The following is a 21,806-nucleotide window of genomic DNA, read 5'->3' on the forward strand; positions in this document are numbered from 1 at the left end:
TGCTGGGGGTGACAGGCTTTGATAAATTGTGGGCCTGATCCCAATTGTCAACCCCCATTAGTTATGAAGTCAACCAGCCCTAGCCCAGAATCTCAGCCCTAAAACTTAGCTGAGAGTTTACCTTCCAGCATGTGTGGGATCAGACCAGTTGGATTTCGAAAATAATATGGCAATTAAAATCGGAGTCTCTCTCTCAATCTTCGGAGATTCAAATTTTTTATTTTAGTTCACAAACAGGAATCTCATCTTAAAACTCAGTTTCCAAAATTGTATCTAAATAAAGAAAGAAACAAAAAGCAGTAGTAGTCAGGAAAGTGGGGACATATTCATATTCAGATTCATAATTTTAAATGTGATGTTACAGCACTAACCCTAATCCTTGTTACACAACATCCTTTTACTAGAAGAGGCCTTGAGCTGAACACAGCAAATTTTACTTCCCTTTTTACTTTAGTAACTGAAGTTACAAAAAGCCTACTTTTCGACACCATGATAATAATATTTTTGTATAGTAAATGATGAAATTGTAATATGTGCGATTACATGACTGTCAAGGCAAACAAAACAAAGATTGACTCATGACTGAGTATCCAGAAAAGTGTATTGCTATTTACACCACCTTAGTTATAAGATGAGTCAAACTCTAAGTCAAACTCTTCCTCATTTCAATACAGCAGAAACTATTATTTGAAAGAAAACTGAAGGAATTTTTTGACAGATCTATAGGCAGGAGTATGGAGTATGCAATGTATTTACTCTCTTGTATCAAAGTTCAGTATTCAGTTGTTTATGGTATGGAAGAGCTTGATTGGAAAATTGGATTGCAAATATATATTTTTAATCTTCATTCAGATGCAGGGAATGTGATTTGTCAGAGGTCAGCTGTGCCTCTCTGGCCTCGGCTCTGAAGGCCAACCCATCCCCTCTGAGAGAACTGGACCTGAGTGAAAACGGCGATGTGCGTGATGCAGGAGTGAAGGAGCTGTGTGATTTTCTGGAGAGTCCAAACTGTAGACTGGAGACCCTGAGGTCAGACACCACGTTTTATTCCTGTAATGAGATTAATGTGCTGTCAAAGTTGTATTGGATCGTCATGGTAAAAAAGAAAAAAAAAGAAAAACCAATTTCCTTCCTCTCTGGTTTATTCTAGTGACTGTGACAAAGAAATGTTGAGCCACAGCAGTAATGTAGGAAATTGTGCATCTGTTTAAATGAGATCAAACTGAAATTAACAAATTAGTTGCAATCAAAAATGTTAGTTTTTGCCTTAAATGCTCAGATATCTGATTAAATTTACTTTTGTGCATAAGATGATGGTTCATGTTGCACATGAACACTATTGTAGCCATAATATACTGTATATAATATAATCACACACTGTCACAAACACTATTATTACCAGAATTGTCAATTAAAGAATTTGTATTTGTCTGTTTTTAATCTTTATTCTATTTGTTTGTTGGAATTTAATTTTTCTGAATTTTCTACTTCCTGTTCTTTCTTCAGTTCGGAGCAGATGATGAAACACTGCAACTCTCTCCTAAACTCACCTTATTTATTTTACATTTCAGAGTGAGTTGGTGCAATTTGTTGGAGATGAGCTGCGCCTCTGTGGCCTTAGCTCTCAAAGCCAACCCATCCCATCTGAGAGACCTGGACCTGAGCCACAACTACCTGCAGGATTCAGGAGTCAAGCATCTGTGTGATTTCCTGGAAAGTCCAGACTGTAACCTGGAGATCCTGAGGTCAGGAACCATTTCTCGGTTGTGTTTTAAAGAAGTTTCCAGACTTAGATCACATTAAAATATTTCTGGAGCTGTTATTACTGTATTATGCTCTATGTGACTGTTATTCTCAAAAAGCAGGAGGTAAAACCTCTGCTCTTTGAGAATCCCAGGAGGCCCAGTCTGATTTTATTGATAGTATATCAGCATTGGCCTAACTTCCAAACTTTTAGATTTTCAAAGTAACCTTTTTAACTCAGATTTTAATCATTTGAAAAATGACATCTGAATTCCACACTTGAAGTTGACATAATAAGTGTTTATAGCTGCTCCAAAGATAAAGAAACACAATCCTATGGTCCTAGAAGAAATTGGATTACATATGTTTTTTGTCTATGTTTTCTATTCTGTATTCAGATTGTGGTTCTGCGCTTTGTCAGAGGCCAGCTGTTCTTCTCTGGTCTTTGCTCTGAAGGCCAACCCCTCCCATCTGAGAGAACTGGACCTGAGTGAAAACAAACTGCAGGATTCAGGAGTGAAGGAGCTGTGTGGTTTTCTGGAGAGTCCAGACTGTAGACTGGAGGCTCTGAGGTCAGACACCATGTTTAGGTTGTGTGCTGTCAAAGTGTGGTGTGGTGACTATAATGTTAGATCAGCCCCCGTCTTCTGCCAAGATATACAGTACAGTATTTATAAACGTAAACACTCATAAATCACATAAGACTTTATATCAATAAGCATAACACATTATAGAGCATTATAACTCTATTATAATACTAAGACCTTATAAGCCATTATACAATGCTCTATGATGTGTTATTGTTATAAAGCCTTATGATAATTAATGAGTGTTTATAATGATAGTTATACACGTTTATAAGACAATTATAACACATTAAAACTATATTAATAATGCATTATCAATGTGGGCATTGTCAGTGAGTTACTAACAATTAGTTATACAGTGCTATTGCTGCTTTACAACTCATTATAAGTATGGTTATAATGCGTTATAGAGATAGGCGTCAAGTAAAGTGTTACCGACTTTTTTAATCTGCATCCTGTTGATTCAGATTTTTGCTCTAAACAGATGATGAAAACCTGAGCAAGTTCAAGCGGGGGCTTGACCTGACCTGCTAAAGTGACATATTTTATTCTTTATTCAGGTTGAGGTCCTGCAGTTTGTCAGAGATCAGCTGTTCTTCTCTGGCCTCAGCTCTGAGGTCCAACCCCTCTCATCTGAGACACCTGGACCTGAGTGGAAACAAGCTGCAGGATTCAGATGTGAAGGAGCTGTGTGGTCTTGTGGAGAGTTCAGACTGTGGACTGAAGACTCTAAAATCAGTATAAGGATGGGGTCAGTATTCTTACTTCAGAGAAGCATTATGAAGTTGATCTTTATACAGTCCATCTGTCAGATCTTCAGTGACAGCCTCCATGTTTATTTTTTATTTTATCCATCACCTCTATTGTCTTCTCTGCAGGAAGTGATGCTGTCCAGTCTCCATTAGCCCACCTCCTTGACCTGGACTTTGCACTTGCAGCCGATTGCTGCTTGGGCTCAAAGTCTTCTTGTATTGAACAGAACTTTGAGAAAGGGTTTGATCATTCTTTCTGTGAGAACAGCCATGTACAGCCTGCCTTACTCACCATAAACCAGTGAACTCAACAACAGACACCACTGCAACTGCTGTTGGATCACCAAAGAGGAAAACTGTGGAGAAAAACATTTGTGAAGAACGAACTGACCTCTGAACAGAGCAGCTTCTCAACGTTTATGCTGTGATTTCCTACATTTACATTTTTTAATAAGAGAACAGCACAGGATCCCACAGATGTAAATCCACTGATGAACCTTGATGGGTTTTCTACACAGATTGCTAAGTTCTGCAATAACTCATGCTGACTGTGATTCAGTGCACTGGGTACTTTGCCCACTTTTCTGTAGTTTTTGTGTGGACTGTAAGTATTTTAACCTACTTAATTTATAGCACAGGTTTGTTGTATTGTTTATACCGAATCATCTTTACTATTAAGTTTGTTGCATATAATTTTACTTACTGCTGATGTTGAGTTCCATAAACTAACTTTCAAAAGCATGTTTGTGACAGGAATTCCTTTGTTCTGTGTTTGGCACATCCCTGGATGCTCCTCTTGATAAACCACAGCAGCTTCTTTACCATGACTCTCATATTACTGCTGCCAAACTGTGTGCTACAGTGTTTTTGATTGGATGTGTGGCATGAGTGTGGTTATGCTACCGAGAATCTCCTGTGTTCAAACACTAGTATAACTCTCTAAGTTTAAAAAGAAACAACAGTAAAATACCACTGTCTCCTGATACAGCTGCTAAAATGGTTACAAATAGATCTGTGAAACATTGATTTAGCCTAGACATGTGCAGAACACACATCCTCTCTCTTTCTCTTGCGCACACACTTCCCGTAAACCAGAAGGGAGGAGCAACTGTAACTGGGCATTTTCTTTTAGTTCAGATTGCATTGCATTCTGAGTCAACAGAGCATTAGGAAGACACTGAAGGCTGAGGCAGGTGAGTACTGCATTAGTATTTTACTGCCTATAGGGTCTGATTCAATTTTCTCCCTGTTGGACTGTTGAGGGAAGAATAAACAAATGTTTTGCCTGCTGATAAGCCAATAAACCTGATGAGGTGTTTTGATTTATGTTTGCTCTGTCAGTGTGTGTCTGTGTGTGGTATTTTCTTAATATTATCAGGTGTGTCTCTTGAACAGACTTGTCCTGACTTGTGTGTGTGAGCTGACAGTCTTACTGGTTTACTGGTTTAGAAGATGAGTGCCTGTGTGGAGGAAGAGGACGGAGCGGTGTCTCCAGCACCCAGCTGTCTGTCCATGAAGAGTGACCGGTCCCGATATACACCTCCGTTCTTCAGGAATGAACCTGAACCCTCAGACACACAGTAAGAGAAATGCTGTTTAAATGTGCTTTCTACCAAAGTCAAGTGAACTTGTCTTGACAAAGATAGGTCTATTATCACCTTCCTGTTAGTCACACAGAATAATGATTAATGTGATCAAATCTAAGAAGGAGGAACATACAGCAGTAGTTTATGTATTTAGAGCTACAGAGATAGTTTTCATGAGAACAATTAATAATCTTGTGATTTGAATTAAACACATTTGTGTTTACAGCGGTCAGAGCCACAGAGTGAGAGCAGTGTCTCCTGTCCCCAGCTGTCAGACTGACCTGTCCAGAGATGAACCTCTGTACTTCAGGAACCAACCTGGACCCTCACACACACAGTAAGAGACTGTTTCTACTGCAGACTGACCTGATGGAAGACGATGCACAGGGAACAAACACAAAATGATCCACTAATTACTCAAATTCTTTTATCCCTTCAGTTATTAGGTTGATGTCAATTTTTTTTTTTTTTTTTTATTCAAAATTTTTCCAGTTTATGGAGACAAGACATAACATAAACCAAACACACGGCAGATACGTAGACAGGACAAAATCACACACAAACGAGAAATACGATGCTGGAAGGACCAAATCAAATTCAAATATCTCCTAATAACATCCCATTGTCTACCAAGACCCCTATCAAAATCTTTCAGGAAACCGGCTGCTCTTTCCATGTTGAGGAGATCTAAGTATTCCTCAAGCCATACTTCCTTTCAAAGGAAGGTTGATGTCAATTTTAATGAGTATAGGTTTGTGCTTGTCGTTTTTATCTATTTACTTTATCCTATTTATTCATTATTTTTTATTGGAATACTCTGGAATACTCTTGCATATCTGCACATGTACACCGCAGTTGAACTGATTTCCTGAAAACTGAGAGTTGAGTGTCAGAATCAGAGGTGGGAGAAAGTCCCTATGTTGCAAGTCCAAGTAGAGTCTCAAGTCTTTGCTCTCAAGTCCCAAGTCAAGTCCAAGTCCTAAGATTTTTGTTTCGAGTCCCAACCAAGTCCTAAGATTTTTGTTTCGAGTCCCAACCAAGTCCTAAGATTTTTTTTCGAGTCCCAACCAAGTCCTAAGATTTTTGTTTCGAGTCCCAAACAAATCGATTATAATTAATGATACATAAAGATCATGACCACACCTCAATTGTTAAGTTGTTTATATTTTATTGTGTTGTTGTTCTGTCACTTTCATCTGTTTATTTTTTATTAATATTCTATTGTGATATGCTTTGTCAATATAAGCACTGCCCTCTCATGCCAATAAAGCTATTTAAAATTGACGTACAGTAACACGCCAGAAATCTCGCGTGATCAAACATGATCTGATCTACTCTGTTGATGGTAGCCATCAAAGATACTCTATAGTATAATCAATACATCCATGAATATAATACATCCATGATTAAACCGTCTTTGGTAGCCATGGAGCCGTTAGCCACACTGGTTTGTTATGCTATGTGTGCTGCAGTCAACTGCTTCTTTATTGGTTACATTCAATTTCACGTCACATTCTGCGGAGACGGTGACTCAGGATTGTCGTGTTCCCCCACACACAAGCTGACTTTTGATCCAAACGGTCACGATTGTTGGGGCCAACAATCGTAAATATTGAACATGTTTAATATTTACGATTGTCGCCGCCGACCGTTTTACGAGTCGATTGTCAGGAGAATTTAAATCTTAAAACAACACACTACAGGAGAATAATTGTCTTTGGTCGGAAGGGGGAAAATCGGGGCAAAATCAGCCAGATTATCTTTATGTGTGGTAGGCATTAGTGTGTTGGCATTAATTATACAGCCAATACTGATAACAGGAGTGAGTTCCATATAGAACGTCTCTGGCTGGCTGCTACAGTAACATTGATGTGACACTTTTTAGAATATCTAATATTTGTGCTTGCTGCATGTGACTTGACTTGAATTCAAGTCTTTGTTCTCAAGTCCAAGTAGAGCCTCAAGTCTTTGGCATCAAGTCTCAAGCGAGTCCAAGTCTTTTTTTGATTTGATCAAGCAAGTCTTAAGTCATCAAAATCGGGATTCGAGTCCAAGTCAAGTCTCAAGTCTCGAGTCCAAGTCCCCACCTCTGGTCAGAATTGTTCAATGAATGTATGTGTTGTGCCTTTCCTTTCCTTGAACTGGGAGCTGTGAATTGCCGCCCGGTATGGGATAAATAAAGTTTTCTGAACTGAAGTAATGATGCTGAACCATTAGTGTTGATGGAGCTTTACACTAAGATGGATTCCTCACTAGAAACTACTGATAGTATTTCTGCAGCAAAACCGGCACCTTCAGAAGAGGCCTGATGGAAGATGACGCACTGAGAACAAACACAAAATGATCCACTAACAGATATACATCCATGATGCTGCTGAACTACATGTGTTGACACTGTCAGAAGGGGAAAGCGAGTTACAGATAAAACAATAACTTCCACACAAAAACCAAGACCCAAACCCTGGTGGGCAGTACTCGGGTAAAAGTTATCGGTGAGGTCACCACTCCTTTTGAAGAATATTTGTTAAAGGGAATAATGAACAGTACAGAAACAGTCACAACAAACAACAAATGACATTGGTGATAAAAAAAAATGTGTTTACAGAGAGAAGTGGAGGTGTGGTGTATCAGTGGAGCAGCAGCTGTCCTGCTGTGCTCTGCATCAGGACGTCCTGAAGGATCCGGTCTCTCCCAGATGTGAGTTTACCGTTAATTAGATTAGATTAGAAAACGTCATTGATCCTGATAGAGAGATTGGTTCATTGCCACGAGAGCAGACATACACAGACATAACAAGCGCGTGGCCATTGAAACATGAAAGCGAATAAGATGAAATACAAGCATAAAAGAGCAATAAAAAAATACATATTGTAATTTAAACTGATCAGAAGTGTTCTTAAGCAATAAGATGTTCTATGAATCAATCCTTCATTGTGCCATAAAATACTTTCAGGGGTTTATGATCAAATTCATTTTGCCTCATCTTATTTTCCATCCATCTTTGGAGTGAGCAATGAATTAAGTGTTGCACTTGTGGTCATTACAGTTTTTTGGGATTCGACTTGGTTATATACCTTGTTGTATTCAGAGATCTTCAGTTTCATGCTATTTTATATAATCAAGTCATAGGCTTTGCATGTATGCCATAAAATAGAAGGCAATATCTTTGGTGGATTATTAAATTACATTGCTGAAATTCAGTTTGGAAATAAATTGATTTTGATGACGTCCAGACCAGACACTAACACTTGCTCCAGCTGAAAACTGAAATGACAAAGCCAGTTTGGCACCAGAAGTGCTTCAAGGACATCACATAGACGTGTTCTGTGTTCTATTCCAATTTAGACTGAATGAACATTAAGGATATTTTTAATGAAAATGTAGAAGTGACATGGGCCACATCACCACCATTAATCCACCATGTCATCGTTTTTGTAGATGCAGAAAATAAGCAGCATTTTTTTCAGATTCTCTTCAGTCTGACGTTGTCTCTTCTCTTTCAGCATATCATGGTCTGCAGGAGGTTTTAGATCAACATAAGATCAGTCTGAAGAGCAGATGTGAACATGTTACTGAAGGAAGTGATAGAACAGGAAGTGGAACCCTCCTCAGTGAGATCTTCACTGAGCTCTACATCACAGAGGGACAGAGTGAAGAGGTCAATACTCAACATGAGGTCAGGCAGCTGGAGACAGCTTCAATGACGAGGAGGAACCCTCATGAAAGTCCAATCAAGTGTCACGACATCTTTAAAGCCTTACCTGACCAACAGAGGCAACACATCAGATTTGTTCTGACCAACGGCGTCGCTGGCGTTGGAAAAACCTTCTCAGTGCAGAAGTTCACTCTGGACTGGGCCGAGGGCTTGGAGAACCAAGATGTCAGTCTGCTGGTTCTGCTTTCATTCAAGGAGCTGAACCTGATCAGAGATCAGCAGTTGAGTCTTCTCAGGCTGCTCCATGTTTTCCATCCAACATTACAGAAGGTGACAGCAGAGCAGCTGGCTGTCTGTAAACTTCTCTTCATCTTTGACGGCCTGGATGAAAGCCGACTGTCACTGGACTTCAACAACAGGGAGGTTGTGTCTGATGTCACACAGACCTCATCAGTCAACGTGCTGCTGACAAACCTCATCCAGGGGAATCTGCTTCCCTCGGCTCTGGTCTGGATCACCTCCAGACCTGCAGCAGCCAATCAGATCCTTCCTACATGTGTTGACAGGGTAACAGAGGTCCGAGGCTTCACTGACGCCCAGATAGAGGAGTACTTCAGGAGAAGGTCTAGTGATGAAGATCTGTCCAGAAGAATCATCTCACACATCAAGATGTCCAGGAGCCTCCACATCATGTGTAAAGTCCCAGTCTTCTGCTGGATCACAGCTGCAGTTCTGGAGCACATGTTGACCACAAACCAGAAAGAAGAGCTGCCCAAGACCATGACTGACCTGTTCTCACACTTCCTGTTGGTCCACACAAAGAGGAAGAAGAACAAGTACGGTGAAGGACATGAGACGAGTCCACGGGAGCTGATGGAGGCTGACAGGGAAGTTCTTCTGAAGCTGGGGAAGTTGGCGTTTGAACAACTGGAGAAAGGAAACATCATGTTCTACCAAGAAGACCTGGAGCAGTGTGGTCTGGATGTCACAGAGGCCTTGGTGAACTCAGGACTCTGTACTGAGATCTTCAAAACAGAGAGCGTGATCTTCCAGAAAACAGTCTACTGCTATGTTCATCTGAGCATTCAGGAGTTTCTGGCTGCAGTCTACATGTTCCACTGTTACACCAACAGAAATGCAAAGGCACTGAAGTCCTTCATAGGGCAAAAAACATCTAATTTAACCCTGGATGTCTTCCTGATGAGAGCAGTGAAAAAATCTCTCAACAGTAAAAATGGTCACCTGGACCTGTTTGTTCGCTTCCTTCATGGCCTCTCTCTGGAGTCTAACCACAGACTCTTAGGAGGTCTGCTGGGTCAGACAAAGAATAATCAAGAAATCACCCAGAGAGCCATAAACAACCTTAAGGAGATGAACAGAATTGATGTCTCTCCTGATAGAAACATCAACATCTTCCACTGCCTGGTGGAGCTGAAGGACCACTCTCTACATCTGGAGATCCAAGAGTTCCTGAGGTCAGAGAAGAGACTCTCTGTGGTCCACTGCTCAGCTCTGGCCTACATGCTGCAGATGTCAGAGGAGGTTCTGGATGAGTTTGACCCAAAAAAATACAACACATCAGAGGAGGGACGACGTAGGCTGATCCCAGCTGTGAGGAACAGCAGGAAGGCTCAGTAAGTCAGTGTGATTTCTGAAACTATAAAACCATTCATTTTAAGTTTCTGGAGGGGTTGTTGCAGTATGAATGACAAATATGAAATTGTCCAGTGACAGGGATTTTAACTATACTGTACCATGCAGTTATAATAATGATCAGATGATTTCAGTGGAATCACTGATCATAATTTTGTATAACTTCTCCGTGACCCCAGTAATTAGTGACCAGCTGGAGATTTGCACATTATGTAACTTACTCCAATCTTAAAGCGATTTCTAAGAGTACACTCTTAGAAATAGAGAGCTTAGAGAGTTAAATGAGAGTTTCTACAAAGAACCCTTCTATGGTGTATTGGTTTCACCCAGAACCCTTACTGATGGTTCCATCCAGAACTTTTCAGACTTCTAAGGGTTTCATCTAGATCTCACACAGGGAGTTCCACAGAGAACTCTTTCATATTTCAAGGATTTCAGCCCTTTTTTCCTGCAGATCAGGTACACAAACGACTGAATCCTTATATTACATTGTGGTCAATGTTGACAAACATTTGAACAATTTTGTTGAGAACAAAATCTTTGGAACAATGATAGGGGAGGGTCTGAGAATAGTCCAACAGAAAAGGAGAGGCTATGTAGGTGCCGGTGGAGAAGCAGCCCTCAGCAGGTGGATTCCTGTAATCTCCAGCACCCATGCTTTCAACAATCCTTAAAGAACTCTTTCTTCCAAAAAAGGGTTCTCTGGATCAAAATGGATCTTACTGGAACCCTTAGTGTAACCAAAAACCCTTGAAAAACCCTTTCTTTAGAAAAGGGTTTTCAGAAGCAAATGGTTCTGGGTAGAACCTCAGCCCTTCTAGAATAACCCTTTTGGAACCCTTTTTTCTAAGAGGGTTTACCCAAATAATGACATGTACTGTACCTCAGACCATAGCAGACTCCTGCACACTTGCAGAAGAAGTGTAACATTAGCCCTAAACAAATGTCAAATTGACTTCACAGTAGAACAACAGTACTTGCTATTCCTGTCCGTAGCATCTAGGTTAGGTCAAATGAATAGGCTCTGTAAAAGAGGCTAAAGATATAGCCAGGCTGAAATATTAATCATGACATGTAATCTGTACTCACAGCCTTTCTGGCTGTGGACTCTTTGAAACTCACTGTGAAGTTGTGGCCTCAGCTCTCAAGTGCAACCTGTCCCACCTGAGGGTACTGGACCTGAGTAAGAACAAGCTGAAGGACTCAGGAATGAGGCTGCTCTCTGATGGACTGGGAAGTCCACAATGTAGCCTGGAGACTCTAAGGTCAGTTTACGGACTGTTTTTACATTTTACAGCTAATATCTACCCAGGCTGAATCTATTTTTCTTCAAATCTGTTGGCATGAATAGTTTAATGTTATATTGAGGTAGCAATGGATTGATGTCTGTAGAAAGGTTGACATGTCAAAAACAGAAGGACAAAATCATCCTACTAATCCATTCTTGTGCCTTACCTCTGGGAAGCATCAGTGATAACCGCTGCATCACTGGGCCATCCCATTGATGCAGCGGTTATCACATTTCTCCTCTCTCTAATTTAAAAGGAAAACTCATTACATTTTTAGATAAACTAATCTGAATGATATATTTCTTATTCAGGTTGAGTTCATGCAGGTTGTCAGAGATCAGCTGTTCTTTTCTGGCCTCAGCTCTGAAGGCCAACCCCTCCCATCTGAGAGAACTGGACCTGAGTGAAAACAAGCTGCAGGATTCAGGGGTGAAGGAGCTGTGTGGTTTTCTGGAGAGTCCAGACTGTGAACTGAAGACTCTGAGGTCAGACACCATGTTTTAACTCTGAGCTTAGATTAACCTGATCTGAAATTGTATTGACACCAATCTGCACACATGAGGCTGATATTATATTGATTGACCCACACAGAGGATCCTCATGGTAAAGTCCAGCCCAGCACTGAGTTTAGGAAGTGGAGTCACAATATACTATTTATTAACACAGCAGCACATTGTCATTAATATCAGCTAGATCTGTTATGTATTGTCTGTTTTAACCCTCTGGTTGAGTCTCATCTTCTAACGTTTTCTTTCCAAGCCTTCAGCTCTGAACAGATCATGAAAAAATGGAATGAGTTCAACCTAAAACTTTTATTCCATATTAGGTTGAGGTCCTGCGCTTTGTCAGTGGCCAGCTGTTCTTCTCTGGCCTCAGCTCTGAGGTCCAACCCCTCCCATCTGAGAGAACTGGACCTGAGTGAAAACAAGCTGCAGGATTCAGATGTGAAGGAGCTGTGTGATCTTGTGGACAGTCCAGAATGTAGACTGGAGACTCTGAGGTCAGACACCACCTGTTATGTCTGTTTTGAGATTTTTATTATGTGAAATTTGTCAAAGAAATTAACTGCAGAAAAGTTTTATAGGTGGAGTGACGTTGCCTCTATTGAAGAAGTAGCATTGGTAACCGATATCAATGACAGCTCGTTGTTTGCATTTGACTGATTTTACATGCATCTTGTTGATTCAGACGTTTCTAAACTAAAGCTCTGAACAGATGATGGGATACTGAATGAGTTCAAGCTGAAACTTTTATTCCATATTCAGGTTGAGGTCCTGCAGTTTGTCAGAGATCAGCTGTTCTTCTCTGGCCTCAGCTCTGAAGGCCAACAACCCCTCCCATCTGAGAGACCTGGATCTGAGTATAAATGAGCTGAAGGATTCAGGAGTGAAGGAGCTGTGTGGTTTTCTGGAGAGTCCAGACTGTGAACTGGAGACTCTGAGGTAGGTTCTGAGCTGATCCAGTGTGTAATAATTGGCTAGGTTTATTGGCAAAATCAGAATACTACCCATGAATATGTAAATGTGTAAAGTATAGTGTAGTCCTACAGATGGAGTCACAGGTGGAGCTGGCAGAGCTTAGGAAACAGATTAACTTTTTATTGAAGCAGCAGTGTGTTTGGTCATTAATATTAATGATGATTGTTTTGCATTTTTAACCATAATTCTGTTTGGTCAGCTTTTGGATTTTCATTCTTAATTTCTAACTTTCAGACTTGTGGACTGCAGCTTGTCAGAGATCAGCTGTTCTTCTCTGGCCTCAGCTCTGACGTCCAACCCCTTCCACCTGAGAGACCTGGACCTGAGTCTCAACAAGCTGAAGGATTCAGGAGTGAAGGAGCTGTGTGGTTTTCTGGAGAGTCCAGACTGTAGACTGGAGGCTCTGAGGTCAGACACCATGTTTTAGTTCTGAGCTGAGACGGTTGTGGTAATAATACACACCAGAAAGATGTTGTAGGTAACATTTGAAAGTGTTGTATTCCAATCGATTCATTTTATCTTGAAATGTGAACATTTTATTTGATTTTCACATTTACAGTACAGTCTGAGTTCAGGTTCATAGACTGTAAACAATGGTGGCACATACAATGATGACACAACTATACAATGATGATAGTGATCATATATTTTACCTGCATCCTGTTGGTTCAGATGTTTGAGTTTCATTTTCTAAACTTCTACCTCCTAAACCATCTCCTTTTCTGAACAGATGATGAAACACTACGTTGTTTTATGTCCAATCTTTGATTGTTTATTCAGACTGATGGACTGCAGTTTGTCAGAGGTCAGCTGTGGCTCTTTGGCCTCAGCTCTGAAGGCCAACCCCTCCCATCTGAAAACACTGCAGCTGAGAGGGAACCTCCTGAAGGAGTCGGGGGTGAAGGAGCTGTGTGATCTTGTGAAGAGTCCAGACTGTGAACTGGAGAGTCTGAGGTCAGTGGAGGTGGGGTCAGTCCGTTCTGCTATCAGTACTAAACTCAGTTAGCATCTTGCTTCTGTGAATGAGAGAGAGATGAGAGGGGGCAGTCAGCCAATCAGAGCAGCCAGACACTTGTTGTGATTAGAGCCCTGGAATAAGAGAGTAACGACACTTCCATTGACTCCCGTGGTAAACCTCATGCACCCCGAGTGGCAGGATGTGGGTATTGCAAAAGTGCCCAGAAAACCCATTCACTCCAATAATGTGTGTTGCCCACTTGCTTGTAAATTGATGAAAACGGCCGTGTTTTTGTTTTTAGATGTCTTGGTCATATCAAATTATACTCATAATTCATAATTATAAAATATAGATTGAAACATTCATGTAGAAAACTGTTTTTTTGTTGTTTTTGTTGTTGTTTTTTTTAGCCTATGTGTTCATATTTATCTGTAAGGGGTCCACGATGATGCTGTTAACGTGGGTAGAAATGTCCTTAAATTACTGAAAATACCACACTTGCTCATTCACCAACAATGCAGAGATGTCAGTTCTTGGGCACTTTTGCAATACCCATATTCTGCCATCAGGAGGCGCTTCCATTTGACCAATGCGTGTCGTTGTCGTATAAAATAGACAATATAACTTGTAACACAATAAAAGCAAACAGTTAACTTAATGGCTCGGGGACTTTCTTGTAAATTATATTCCTTAAATTAAAAAGTTTCACCGCATTTTATTAGCTTGGTGCTTTTATTTTTGATGGAAAGGCCTGTCTCTCTTGCCCTGCATCCGGTTGCCTATAATAATAATAATATTTATTATGGACTCGAAGAATGGTCCACTCTCATTCACATACACACTTAACATACAAGACAAAACAAAGCAAACAAACAAGACAAATATAGCGAGTCAACAGCCCCAGACTTGTGAGTCTAGAGGAAGTAATACAACTGACAGTCGTAGACCAGAACCTCTGCTGCACTAATCCCATCTGTAACTCTCTCCATCTGTCAGATATCTTCAGTGACAGCCTCCATGTTTATCTGTCAGGTGATATTTCAGAAGCAGATGTGCAGATGTTCACGTACATACAGAGAGACTGTGTCTTAATGTAGTAACATCACTGAGCCGATGGTGCAGTAAAGATTCCTCCTGACAGGTGAACAGACATGATGCTAAAAAAGTCTCTGCAGGTGTGTGAGCCTGCAGTCTGTGCTGTACAGCTGCTGCACATCTGGTCAGAACAGGTCTGAGGTGGATGACTGACAGCTGATGACATGACTGTGTGAACACTCGTTTATCACCTCTTCCTCTCTGCACAGGTGGGAGTGGTGATTGTGTGTGTGTAGTGCTGCAGTTTACTGATCTGGGAACAGCTGTGCTGCCAGTTTACCATCATCATTCAACGTCTGTGGACCTCTCGCATGGAAACTCCTCCTCCAGTCTACACTAGACTAGACCACCTCTAAGACCTGGACTTTTTCACTTGCAGCTGATTTGTGTTCAAGCCCTAAAATAGCCTACTATTGTGGTGAACAGAACCTTGGGTCACTCTTTCTGCAATGTATCACCAATGCAAAAAAAAGAAGAAAAAGTTTATTTTGTAGTTTTGGTTCTTCTCTATCTAAACTATCATGACATTCTAGTTTGCACAGAGGCAACCTGTCCATCAAACTGTGTCATAACAGATTCTCACTTTGAGACATGTTGACAGACATTCCTTATAGTCCTCCTTGTTTCCTCCACATGCTCTCAATCAGTTCAGATTCCCTCCAGACTCTCTCAGGGTTCCTATACTTTTTCTGGACTTCTTGGTAAAAAAAAAAAAAAAAAAATTGGCGATATTTGAGTAAATAGATGTGTATCATGTAAATAAATCATGCAATTAATCATTTGTTTTCATTATTCTGAATTTGTATGCCATTATGTCACCAAATAATTTCCAGGAGATTGTAGCTATAGGTAGTACAATGGCGCATACAAAATAATTAACCAAATAACTTCAGATAAGACCAAACCCAGAGAAGTATTAAGATAAATATATTTCCATACAATAGTGTATAAAATTGGGGCGGTGCGTGGCGCAGTGGGTAGAGCGGCCGCCCCATGTAGAGGCTACAGTCCTCGCCGCAGGCGTCCCCGGTTCGAATCCCGCGTCGGGCAGACCTTTCCTGCGTGTCATTCCCCCTCTCTCTGCCTCCCCATTTCCTGTCTATCTCTACTGTCATCACTATCAAATAAAGGCAAAAAAAGCCGAAAAATATACTTAAAAAAATAGTGTATAAAATCAAATTCCATACTTTTCCATAGGAACCCTGCTGTCTGAACACCTCCCATCCTCTGTGGAACATTCAGATCAATGTGTAATAATAAATCTCAACATGGTCAGTGGTTAGTAATGCAGCAGATGATTGGTGCTGATGCTGAACTTCTCTTTTAACATGGTGAGTAACTTCTAATGTGATGTGTACATGACTTATTTTAAGCTTAGTTATATTTTTGACTGTTATATGTTTGACTGTTTTCTGCACCAAAAACTAAGCCACATACCATGTCAATGAAACCCCACCTGGCAGTAATCCTCATCGTGCCATCTTCATGCTGTCGAACAGCAACTTTAACTGCAGATAAATTACAATCAACAAATTGAAAACGACACAATGATTATTGGTGGTGAAGAGGTGAAATGCTGCCCCCTTATGGATGTGGAGAAAGATGCATGATTTTAGATACAACTGTATTTCTTTTGCTGGTATTGGTCGCATGATATAAAAACTTTGGCTTGCACAATTCCTGTGATGAGTTAGCTGTGTCCTGATTGGCTGAGGGCTTTGCTGTTGTTACTGCAAAAATAACCAGGTCAAATTCTATTTTTGTTATTTGTCTTCTCAAGTCTGTGGCTCTCAATAAAATGGAACACAATAAAACATTTCTCAGCTTTTCCTTTTACACCTGAACTCATCAGCTTCCATGTTTTCATAAATCATCACTGAGATTTCATATCATGTATCAACAGTCTAATGTAAACTTGCATCTGGCCTGAATATGATTTAAAACAGTCATGTTTGTGACATATTAATGGAAACGCTCTGCGCGCGCGCACACACACACACACACACACACACACACACACACACACACAGCTGTGACAGGTGATCTTGTTGCTATGGAAGTTGTTGCCTGCAGTATTAATGCTCCACCTACCAGTGAGTGAAGTCAATCTCAAATGCACCTAATCCAGGAATGTGGCTGAACAGACTTTTGATTCTACAATTCAAACTGAGTGAAATGAGCTGAGATGCTGTAGCAAAGGAGAACTAAATCCCCACAATTCCTCACTCTGAGGGAATATATCTGGGAAATTCTGAAGGGAAGGTGATCTCATTTTCAACAAAATCTTTTAAAAATAAATCTAATTTAGTTCAGAAGAATCAGCCAGGTTACCTCCACTTTGTCCACGGTGTATAAACTGGGATGTACTGGTGTACACTGATAGAGTTAGTGACACAGTTTAATGTCTCTTTACTCTGTTATATAATCTCATTCAATGTGAATGACTGTTTTTCTTTCCCTCATATCAAACAAGCTGATTTGATTGTGTGTAAAGGTCAAAGTCACTCATTGTCCTTCACTGTTTACACACCAAAGTCAGATATTACTGTAATGCACAACTGGGTGTGTTTTTGTGTGTTTGTGCGCATATGTGTGTGCTTCCTGTTTGACACGGTCATGCCACAGAATCCTGTCTGCCTCTTTTTCTTTTACATTTTTTGGGCTCAAAAGTCACTTTTTTCACCCAGTCCCGATGTTTTCTAACTTTGGGACTTTAGGAGAAGTTTATAGTTTTGCTTTGTTTTTTGTTTGCGTTTCATTTTTTGGAGTGTGTTTTCAAAGGCACAGTAAAGTCCATATGGTGCAGGAGCTGGATGCTGCGTTCACTGACAAGGGAAAAAAAGCACTTTCAGCAGATGTGTCAGCGCTGATGCCAACAGGATGTCCTGCTCCTGCTGCTGCTGTGTGACGCCCGGTGAGAAGCTACTGAAGGGTAAAATAACACACATCGCACAGACCTTGACAGTAAATTATCATGGCAGAAACATATAGATAAAATTGTAGGATAAATGGGAAGAAATACTGTATCTATGATAAGAAGATGCTCCTCCTTTCTTACTCCAAGCACCACTTTGCAGGTTATTCAAGCTTTGGTACTTTCTCATCTGGATTATTGTTCACCTATCTGGTCAAGCGCAGCTAGTAAAGAACTTTGTAAGCTGCAGCTGGTGCAAAATAGAGCTGCACGTCTTGCCCTTCGGTGCTCAATGAGGAAAAGCATAGACAAAATGCATGCTGATCTTGCCTGGATGAAAATGGAAGACAGATTAAGACGAAGTCTTCTAACTTTATTTAGAAATATTTGTGTTTTAAAACAACCGAATTGCCTTCACTCAAGAGGTCATGTTATGATTCCTAGACCAAGAACTAATGCCATGAAAAAAACACTCATGTTTAGAGCCATTTCTGAGTGGAATAAGTTGCAATTAATTACAACTCAAGCAACAAATAAAGAATATTTTTTTAAAAAACAGCTAAAAAGGTTATTCTTGGGTAAAGGCCTGAAAACTCTGTGACCTGTTTTTTTTGCTGATTTTTTGATTTTCTTTTTATGAAATTTTACCTCAGTGTTTTTGATAACTTGTTTTATAGGCAGGTGCTGTGTGTGTGCTTGTATATGTGGGTGTGAGTTTGTGAGCAAGTGTAGTTCGGAAATTAGTGTTGAAACTGTATTCATGTATGTATTCATGTAAAATATTATTGTTATTTGAATTTCTATGCATGTTTTAACATGGACCCCAGGAAGAGTAGCTGTTGCAGCAGTAACAGCTAATGGAGATCCAAATAAACTCCATATATATCATCATGAGTGTCTGAATTAACCTGAAGGTCCCAGCTTTTCTGACATGACGTTAATTTGATGTTTTATGTTCAATCTAGCACAGGTAAATCTCAGAGCCACCTCTCTTCTGATTGGCTCACAGACATGTTGTTAGTAGAGCTCCAGAGAGAGAAGATGGAAAACTACGCTGAGATGGTTTTTGTTTCTAAGCACAAATACATCTTGTCATGGATCTTTTTTTTTTTAATTTTTAAAGCAAGACAGGAAGTGTTCACAACTCCTCCATTCACTTTTATGAACATGATGTGTATCCAGTCATATAATTATATTGTCCCCATGTTTGGAAGACCATCCATAAATGTTGAAATAAATCAAATGAATTAGTGTCAGTTCCAATGTTCAACCTAGATATTCCATGTGACAGTGACTTACTGTAGATGGTGCTTTATTTTAAAACACTGTCAATAACTTATTGTTACATTTCTTCTCACCAATACACACCTCATTACTCAGTTGAAGTTCAAAATGTCCATGGTCATCCACCAAGTCAGCATTAGACAAATTTTCTCTCACTGTTCTTGCTTCCTGTTAATTGTGATGCACGGTGGAGCCATGTAGTGTGAAATCATGGGTGAATATATCATCCAGTCATACAGTATCAGTTTAGAGATCTTATAATCTAATGTAAACAGAAATGTAATCCCTCCAACTCCCTGGAAAAACAGCAACAACAAAGACCAACAACATTTGAGCATAAGGAATCAGACTTCAATCAATTAAGCTTTTCAGATCATTTGCTTCAGTTTTCCATTATCGTGGATCTTTTTAGATAAACATTATAGAGTTGACTTTCTTTATTATTAAGAGAATCATAATATAAAGATACATAATTTAAATTGACAACCTGCCCTGCATGGTTGACAGGATGGTAACACCCACTAAAATGACAAAAAGCACAGTTGCAATATTGATCTTACTGGGAAGGTGACTGGTGTGAGTTTGACACTTGAAGACTGTTGTTACATTCACCTGTCTAAACTTACATGTTCTTACATCAGCTATTTATAGAGTCTGATACATGATGATACATCTTTCTTTATATACTAAAAGGTCTATTGTTTATGAATTTCATATCATTATCATATTTTTTTTTCTTTTCAGAAAGTGAGGGGTTTATTTTGGGCTGTGAAATGGCCCCTATTTGACTGTTTTCATGGAGTTTTTGGTGTCTGCTCTCCTGCAGGGCTCAGGGGGAAGGAGTGGCTGGCCCCAGAGGAGGAGGAGGAGGAGGAGGAGGAGGGTGAAGAGGAGAGCAGGAGGATTGTGGACGTGTCTCTGCTCAGAGAGCAGTACAGGAGCAGCAGAGAGACACAGAGACAAACCCAGATGCTTCAGTACAGGAAATGTGAGTGAAGTTGAGGGATCTAATCAATCAACAAAGAGAAAATGACAGTTATTATAAGAGGAGTAATGGGTAATCCTCTCTCTGTTCATACTGTAAAGTTAACCAATGGTTCTCAAAGTGGGGTCCGGGGACCGCCAGGGGTCCTTGAGAGGATTCAAGGGGCTCCCCAACTTTTTCTTGAAATTTTTACCAATTCCTATTATTATTGAGAAATGTTATCACTTTTTTCTAGAATTGTTTTTGAGAAATTCTACAATATTTTTAAAAAAAAATCACACCATTTGCCCTAATTTGAATGCACATTGACTAAAAAAGTAATGTTCTTCAGTCTCAGAACAAATATTTGTGTATTTCTGCTTCTGTTTGCTTCAAAATCTTGTCCAATGGGGGGCCGTGGTCTAATTTGTGTCAGTTTAGGGGTCCTTGATGTAGAAAGTTTGAGAACCACTGCTGTAAACCACCGTGTGTGTGTGTGCAGTCTCAGAGGAGCTGTCCGAGGCCATCAGCGTCATCCCCTTCACTCCACCTGTCATCGCTTTGGACCCGGTCCCATCGTCCTACGACCGCTGGCAGCTCCACCTGGACCTCCACCAGTTCTCCTGCTCTGACGTCCCAGTCCAGCTCCCGGCCTCCAGCCTCACTGCTTCCTCCAGGTCAGAGCTTCCAGATGTACATCATGGGACTGAAATAACCGCCACAGTCTGGTGACTTGTTGTAGTGCAGGGAAAATACATTATGTAATGATTATAGTCTCCACATGGTGAAGAAATTCATTATCAACCAACCAATCAATCATAGGCCTATTATTTGCATAAGACTTTTCATGTAGTGCTTCACAGGCAACTGATATAGAAAGTTGACAATGAGATACAATAGAAATGAAAAAGAAAAATTATAAAATAAAATGGTATAAAATACCAGATGAAATAGAATAAATTAGATGTATCACAACACAGAGATAACAAAATAGCAGAAACCACCTCATAATCTCATAAACAGTAGTAATTCTTACTCCAACAAGCCTGGTTTATGAAACTTCTGACCTGAGTTTTGTTTTACAGGCGTTCATCATCCTCTTCCTCCGAGTGCCTCAAAGTCCATGAGTCCAGAGACAGAAAACTCTCTGTGGACTCAACATCTGAGTCAGTCAGCAGCTCTGGACTGATGTCTCCCTGCAGCTCCTTCAGCAGCACCAAAGAAGGAGACTACTTCAGGACAGAGCCCAGAGATCCAGACTTTAGAGGAGGTCCTGTCAGTGGTTCCACAGTCGATACAGCCCAGTTTTATGTCACCAGATCTCTCAGTGGTCCTGAGCAGAATCCTAGTGATGGATCCAGACGAGATCCTCATCAGGGTTCCCAGGAGAGTTTGGTCTCAGCTTCTCTGACCAGCTCTGATCCAAGCCCCACCCCCATAAACCAGTTCTCACGTATAAAAACCAGTCATGGCGTTGTGCAGACCAGCAGCATCCCAGTTTGGGCGGTCACCAGGAAGTCCTCAGCCCCGACCCCCAGGTTTACCAGGCAGCTGAGTGTAGGGGGGGTGAGCTCTTCCTCGGGCGTCCACCAGAACCAGAACCACTATCCGTTCCCCAGAAGGAAGACCCCGAGGATCTCTGAGGCTGCCAGGAGGCTGGGGATGTACTCGTCCTTCTGAGAGACTCATGACAAATGATTACACAGTGTATTTTATGATACAACTAGCTGCAGAATAAATAAATGATGTTATCAACTGCTTCAAAACCAGGAGTTGTTATTGTTTTAGTTTTCTTTTTTTTTTCACAACTCAGGTCTTACTTACTCTCTCCTTCTTTCCTCTTCTTTT

At 40.5% G+C, this 21,806-nt stretch overlaps 2 protein-coding genes and 1 pseudogene across 7 annotated transcripts; all 3 read left to right on the plus strand.

Moving 5' to 3' along the window:
• The first annotated feature begins 734 nt into the window (after positions 1-734).
• LOC146966976 (ribonuclease inhibitor-like) lies at positions 735-3,276 on the plus strand (annotated as a pseudogene). The gene is made up of 6 exons (XR_015034558.1): positions 735-739; positions 853-1,029; positions 1,622-1,745; positions 2,142-2,315; positions 2,891-3,081; positions 3,209-3,276. The product of XR_015034558.1 is annotated as a ribonuclease inhibitor-like (transcript).
• Positions 3,277-4,366: 1,090 nt separating this feature from the next.
• Positions 4,367-15,229, plus strand: LOC146966977 (protein NLRC3-like). Of its 4 annotated transcripts, XM_085763578.1 has the most exons (11): positions 4,367-4,662; positions 4,895-5,005; positions 7,274-7,365; positions 8,172-9,957; positions 11,068-11,241; positions 11,577-11,750; positions 12,092-12,265; positions 12,531-12,707; positions 12,978-13,151; positions 13,524-13,697; positions 15,006-15,229. In XM_085763578.1, exons 1-11 carry the CDS (start codon positions 4,535-4,537, stop codon positions 15,016-15,018), a joined length of 3,177 nt encoding a protein of 1,058 aa, XP_085619704.1. In that variant the 5' UTR covers positions 4,367-4,534; the 3' UTR covers positions 15,019-15,229. The 4 variants fall into 4 exon arrangements, with proteins under 4 accessions (XP_085619704.1, XP_085619706.1, XP_085619707.1 ...); XM_085763580.1 differs by lacking the exon at positions 12,978-13,151 and having other exon boundaries at positions 4,442-4,662; positions 15,006-15,198; XM_085763581.1 differs by lacking the exon at positions 12,092-12,265 and having other exon boundaries at positions 4,442-4,662; positions 15,006-15,198.
• Positions 15,230-17,395: 2,166 nt separating this feature from the next.
• LOC146966978 (uncharacterized) lies at positions 17,396-21,721 on the plus strand. 2 transcript variants are annotated; one of them, XM_085763586.1, is made up of 5 exons: positions 17,396-17,728; positions 19,821-19,982; positions 20,461-20,635; positions 21,044-21,233; positions 21,297-21,721. In XM_085763586.1, exons 1-5 carry the CDS (start codon positions 17,677-17,679, stop codon positions 21,636-21,638), a joined length of 921 nt encoding a protein of 306 aa, XP_085619712.1. In that variant the 5' UTR covers positions 17,396-17,676; the 3' UTR covers positions 21,639-21,721. The 2 variants fall into 2 exon arrangements, with proteins under 2 accessions (XP_085619712.1, XP_085619711.1); XM_085763585.1 differs by having other exon boundaries at positions 21,044-21,721.
• The last annotated feature ends 85 nt before the right edge of the window (positions 21,722-21,806 follow it).

This window comes from Trachurus japonicus, chromosome 20, assembly GCF_045865225.1.
Source record: "Trachurus japonicus isolate A0001 chromosome 20, Traja_1.0".
Taxonomy (NCBI): domain Eukaryota; kingdom Metazoa; phylum Chordata; class Actinopteri; order Carangiformes; family Carangidae; genus Trachurus; species Trachurus japonicus.

Bases quoted from the DNA above. Each gene is read 5' to 3' on its own strand.
- LOC146966977 (XM_085763578.1), top strand. From the start codon at position 4,535: ATGAGTGCCTGTGTGGAGGAAGAGGACGGAGCGGTGTCTCCAGCACCC. The intron at 7,366-8,171 runs GTGAGTTTACCG...CTTCTCTTTCAG, and splicing joins GGATCCGGTCTCTCCCAGAT to CATATCATGGTCTGCAGGAG. The intron at 12,708-12,977 runs GTAGGTTCTGAG...TCTAACTTTCAG, and splicing joins TGTGAACTGGAGACTCTGAG to ACTTGTGGACTGCAGCTTGT.
- LOC146966978 (XM_085763585.1), top strand. From the start codon at position 17,677: ATGTCCTGCTCCTGCTGCTGCTGTGTGACGCCCGGTGAGAAGCTACTG. The intron at 17,729-19,820 runs GTAAAATAACAC...GCTCTCCTGCAG, and splicing joins CGGTGAGAAGCTACTGAAGG to GGCTCAGGGGGAAGGAGTGG. The intron at 20,636-21,043 runs GTCAGAGCTTCC...TTTGTTTTACAG, and splicing joins AGCCTCACTGCTTCCTCCAG to GCGTTCATCATCCTCTTCCT.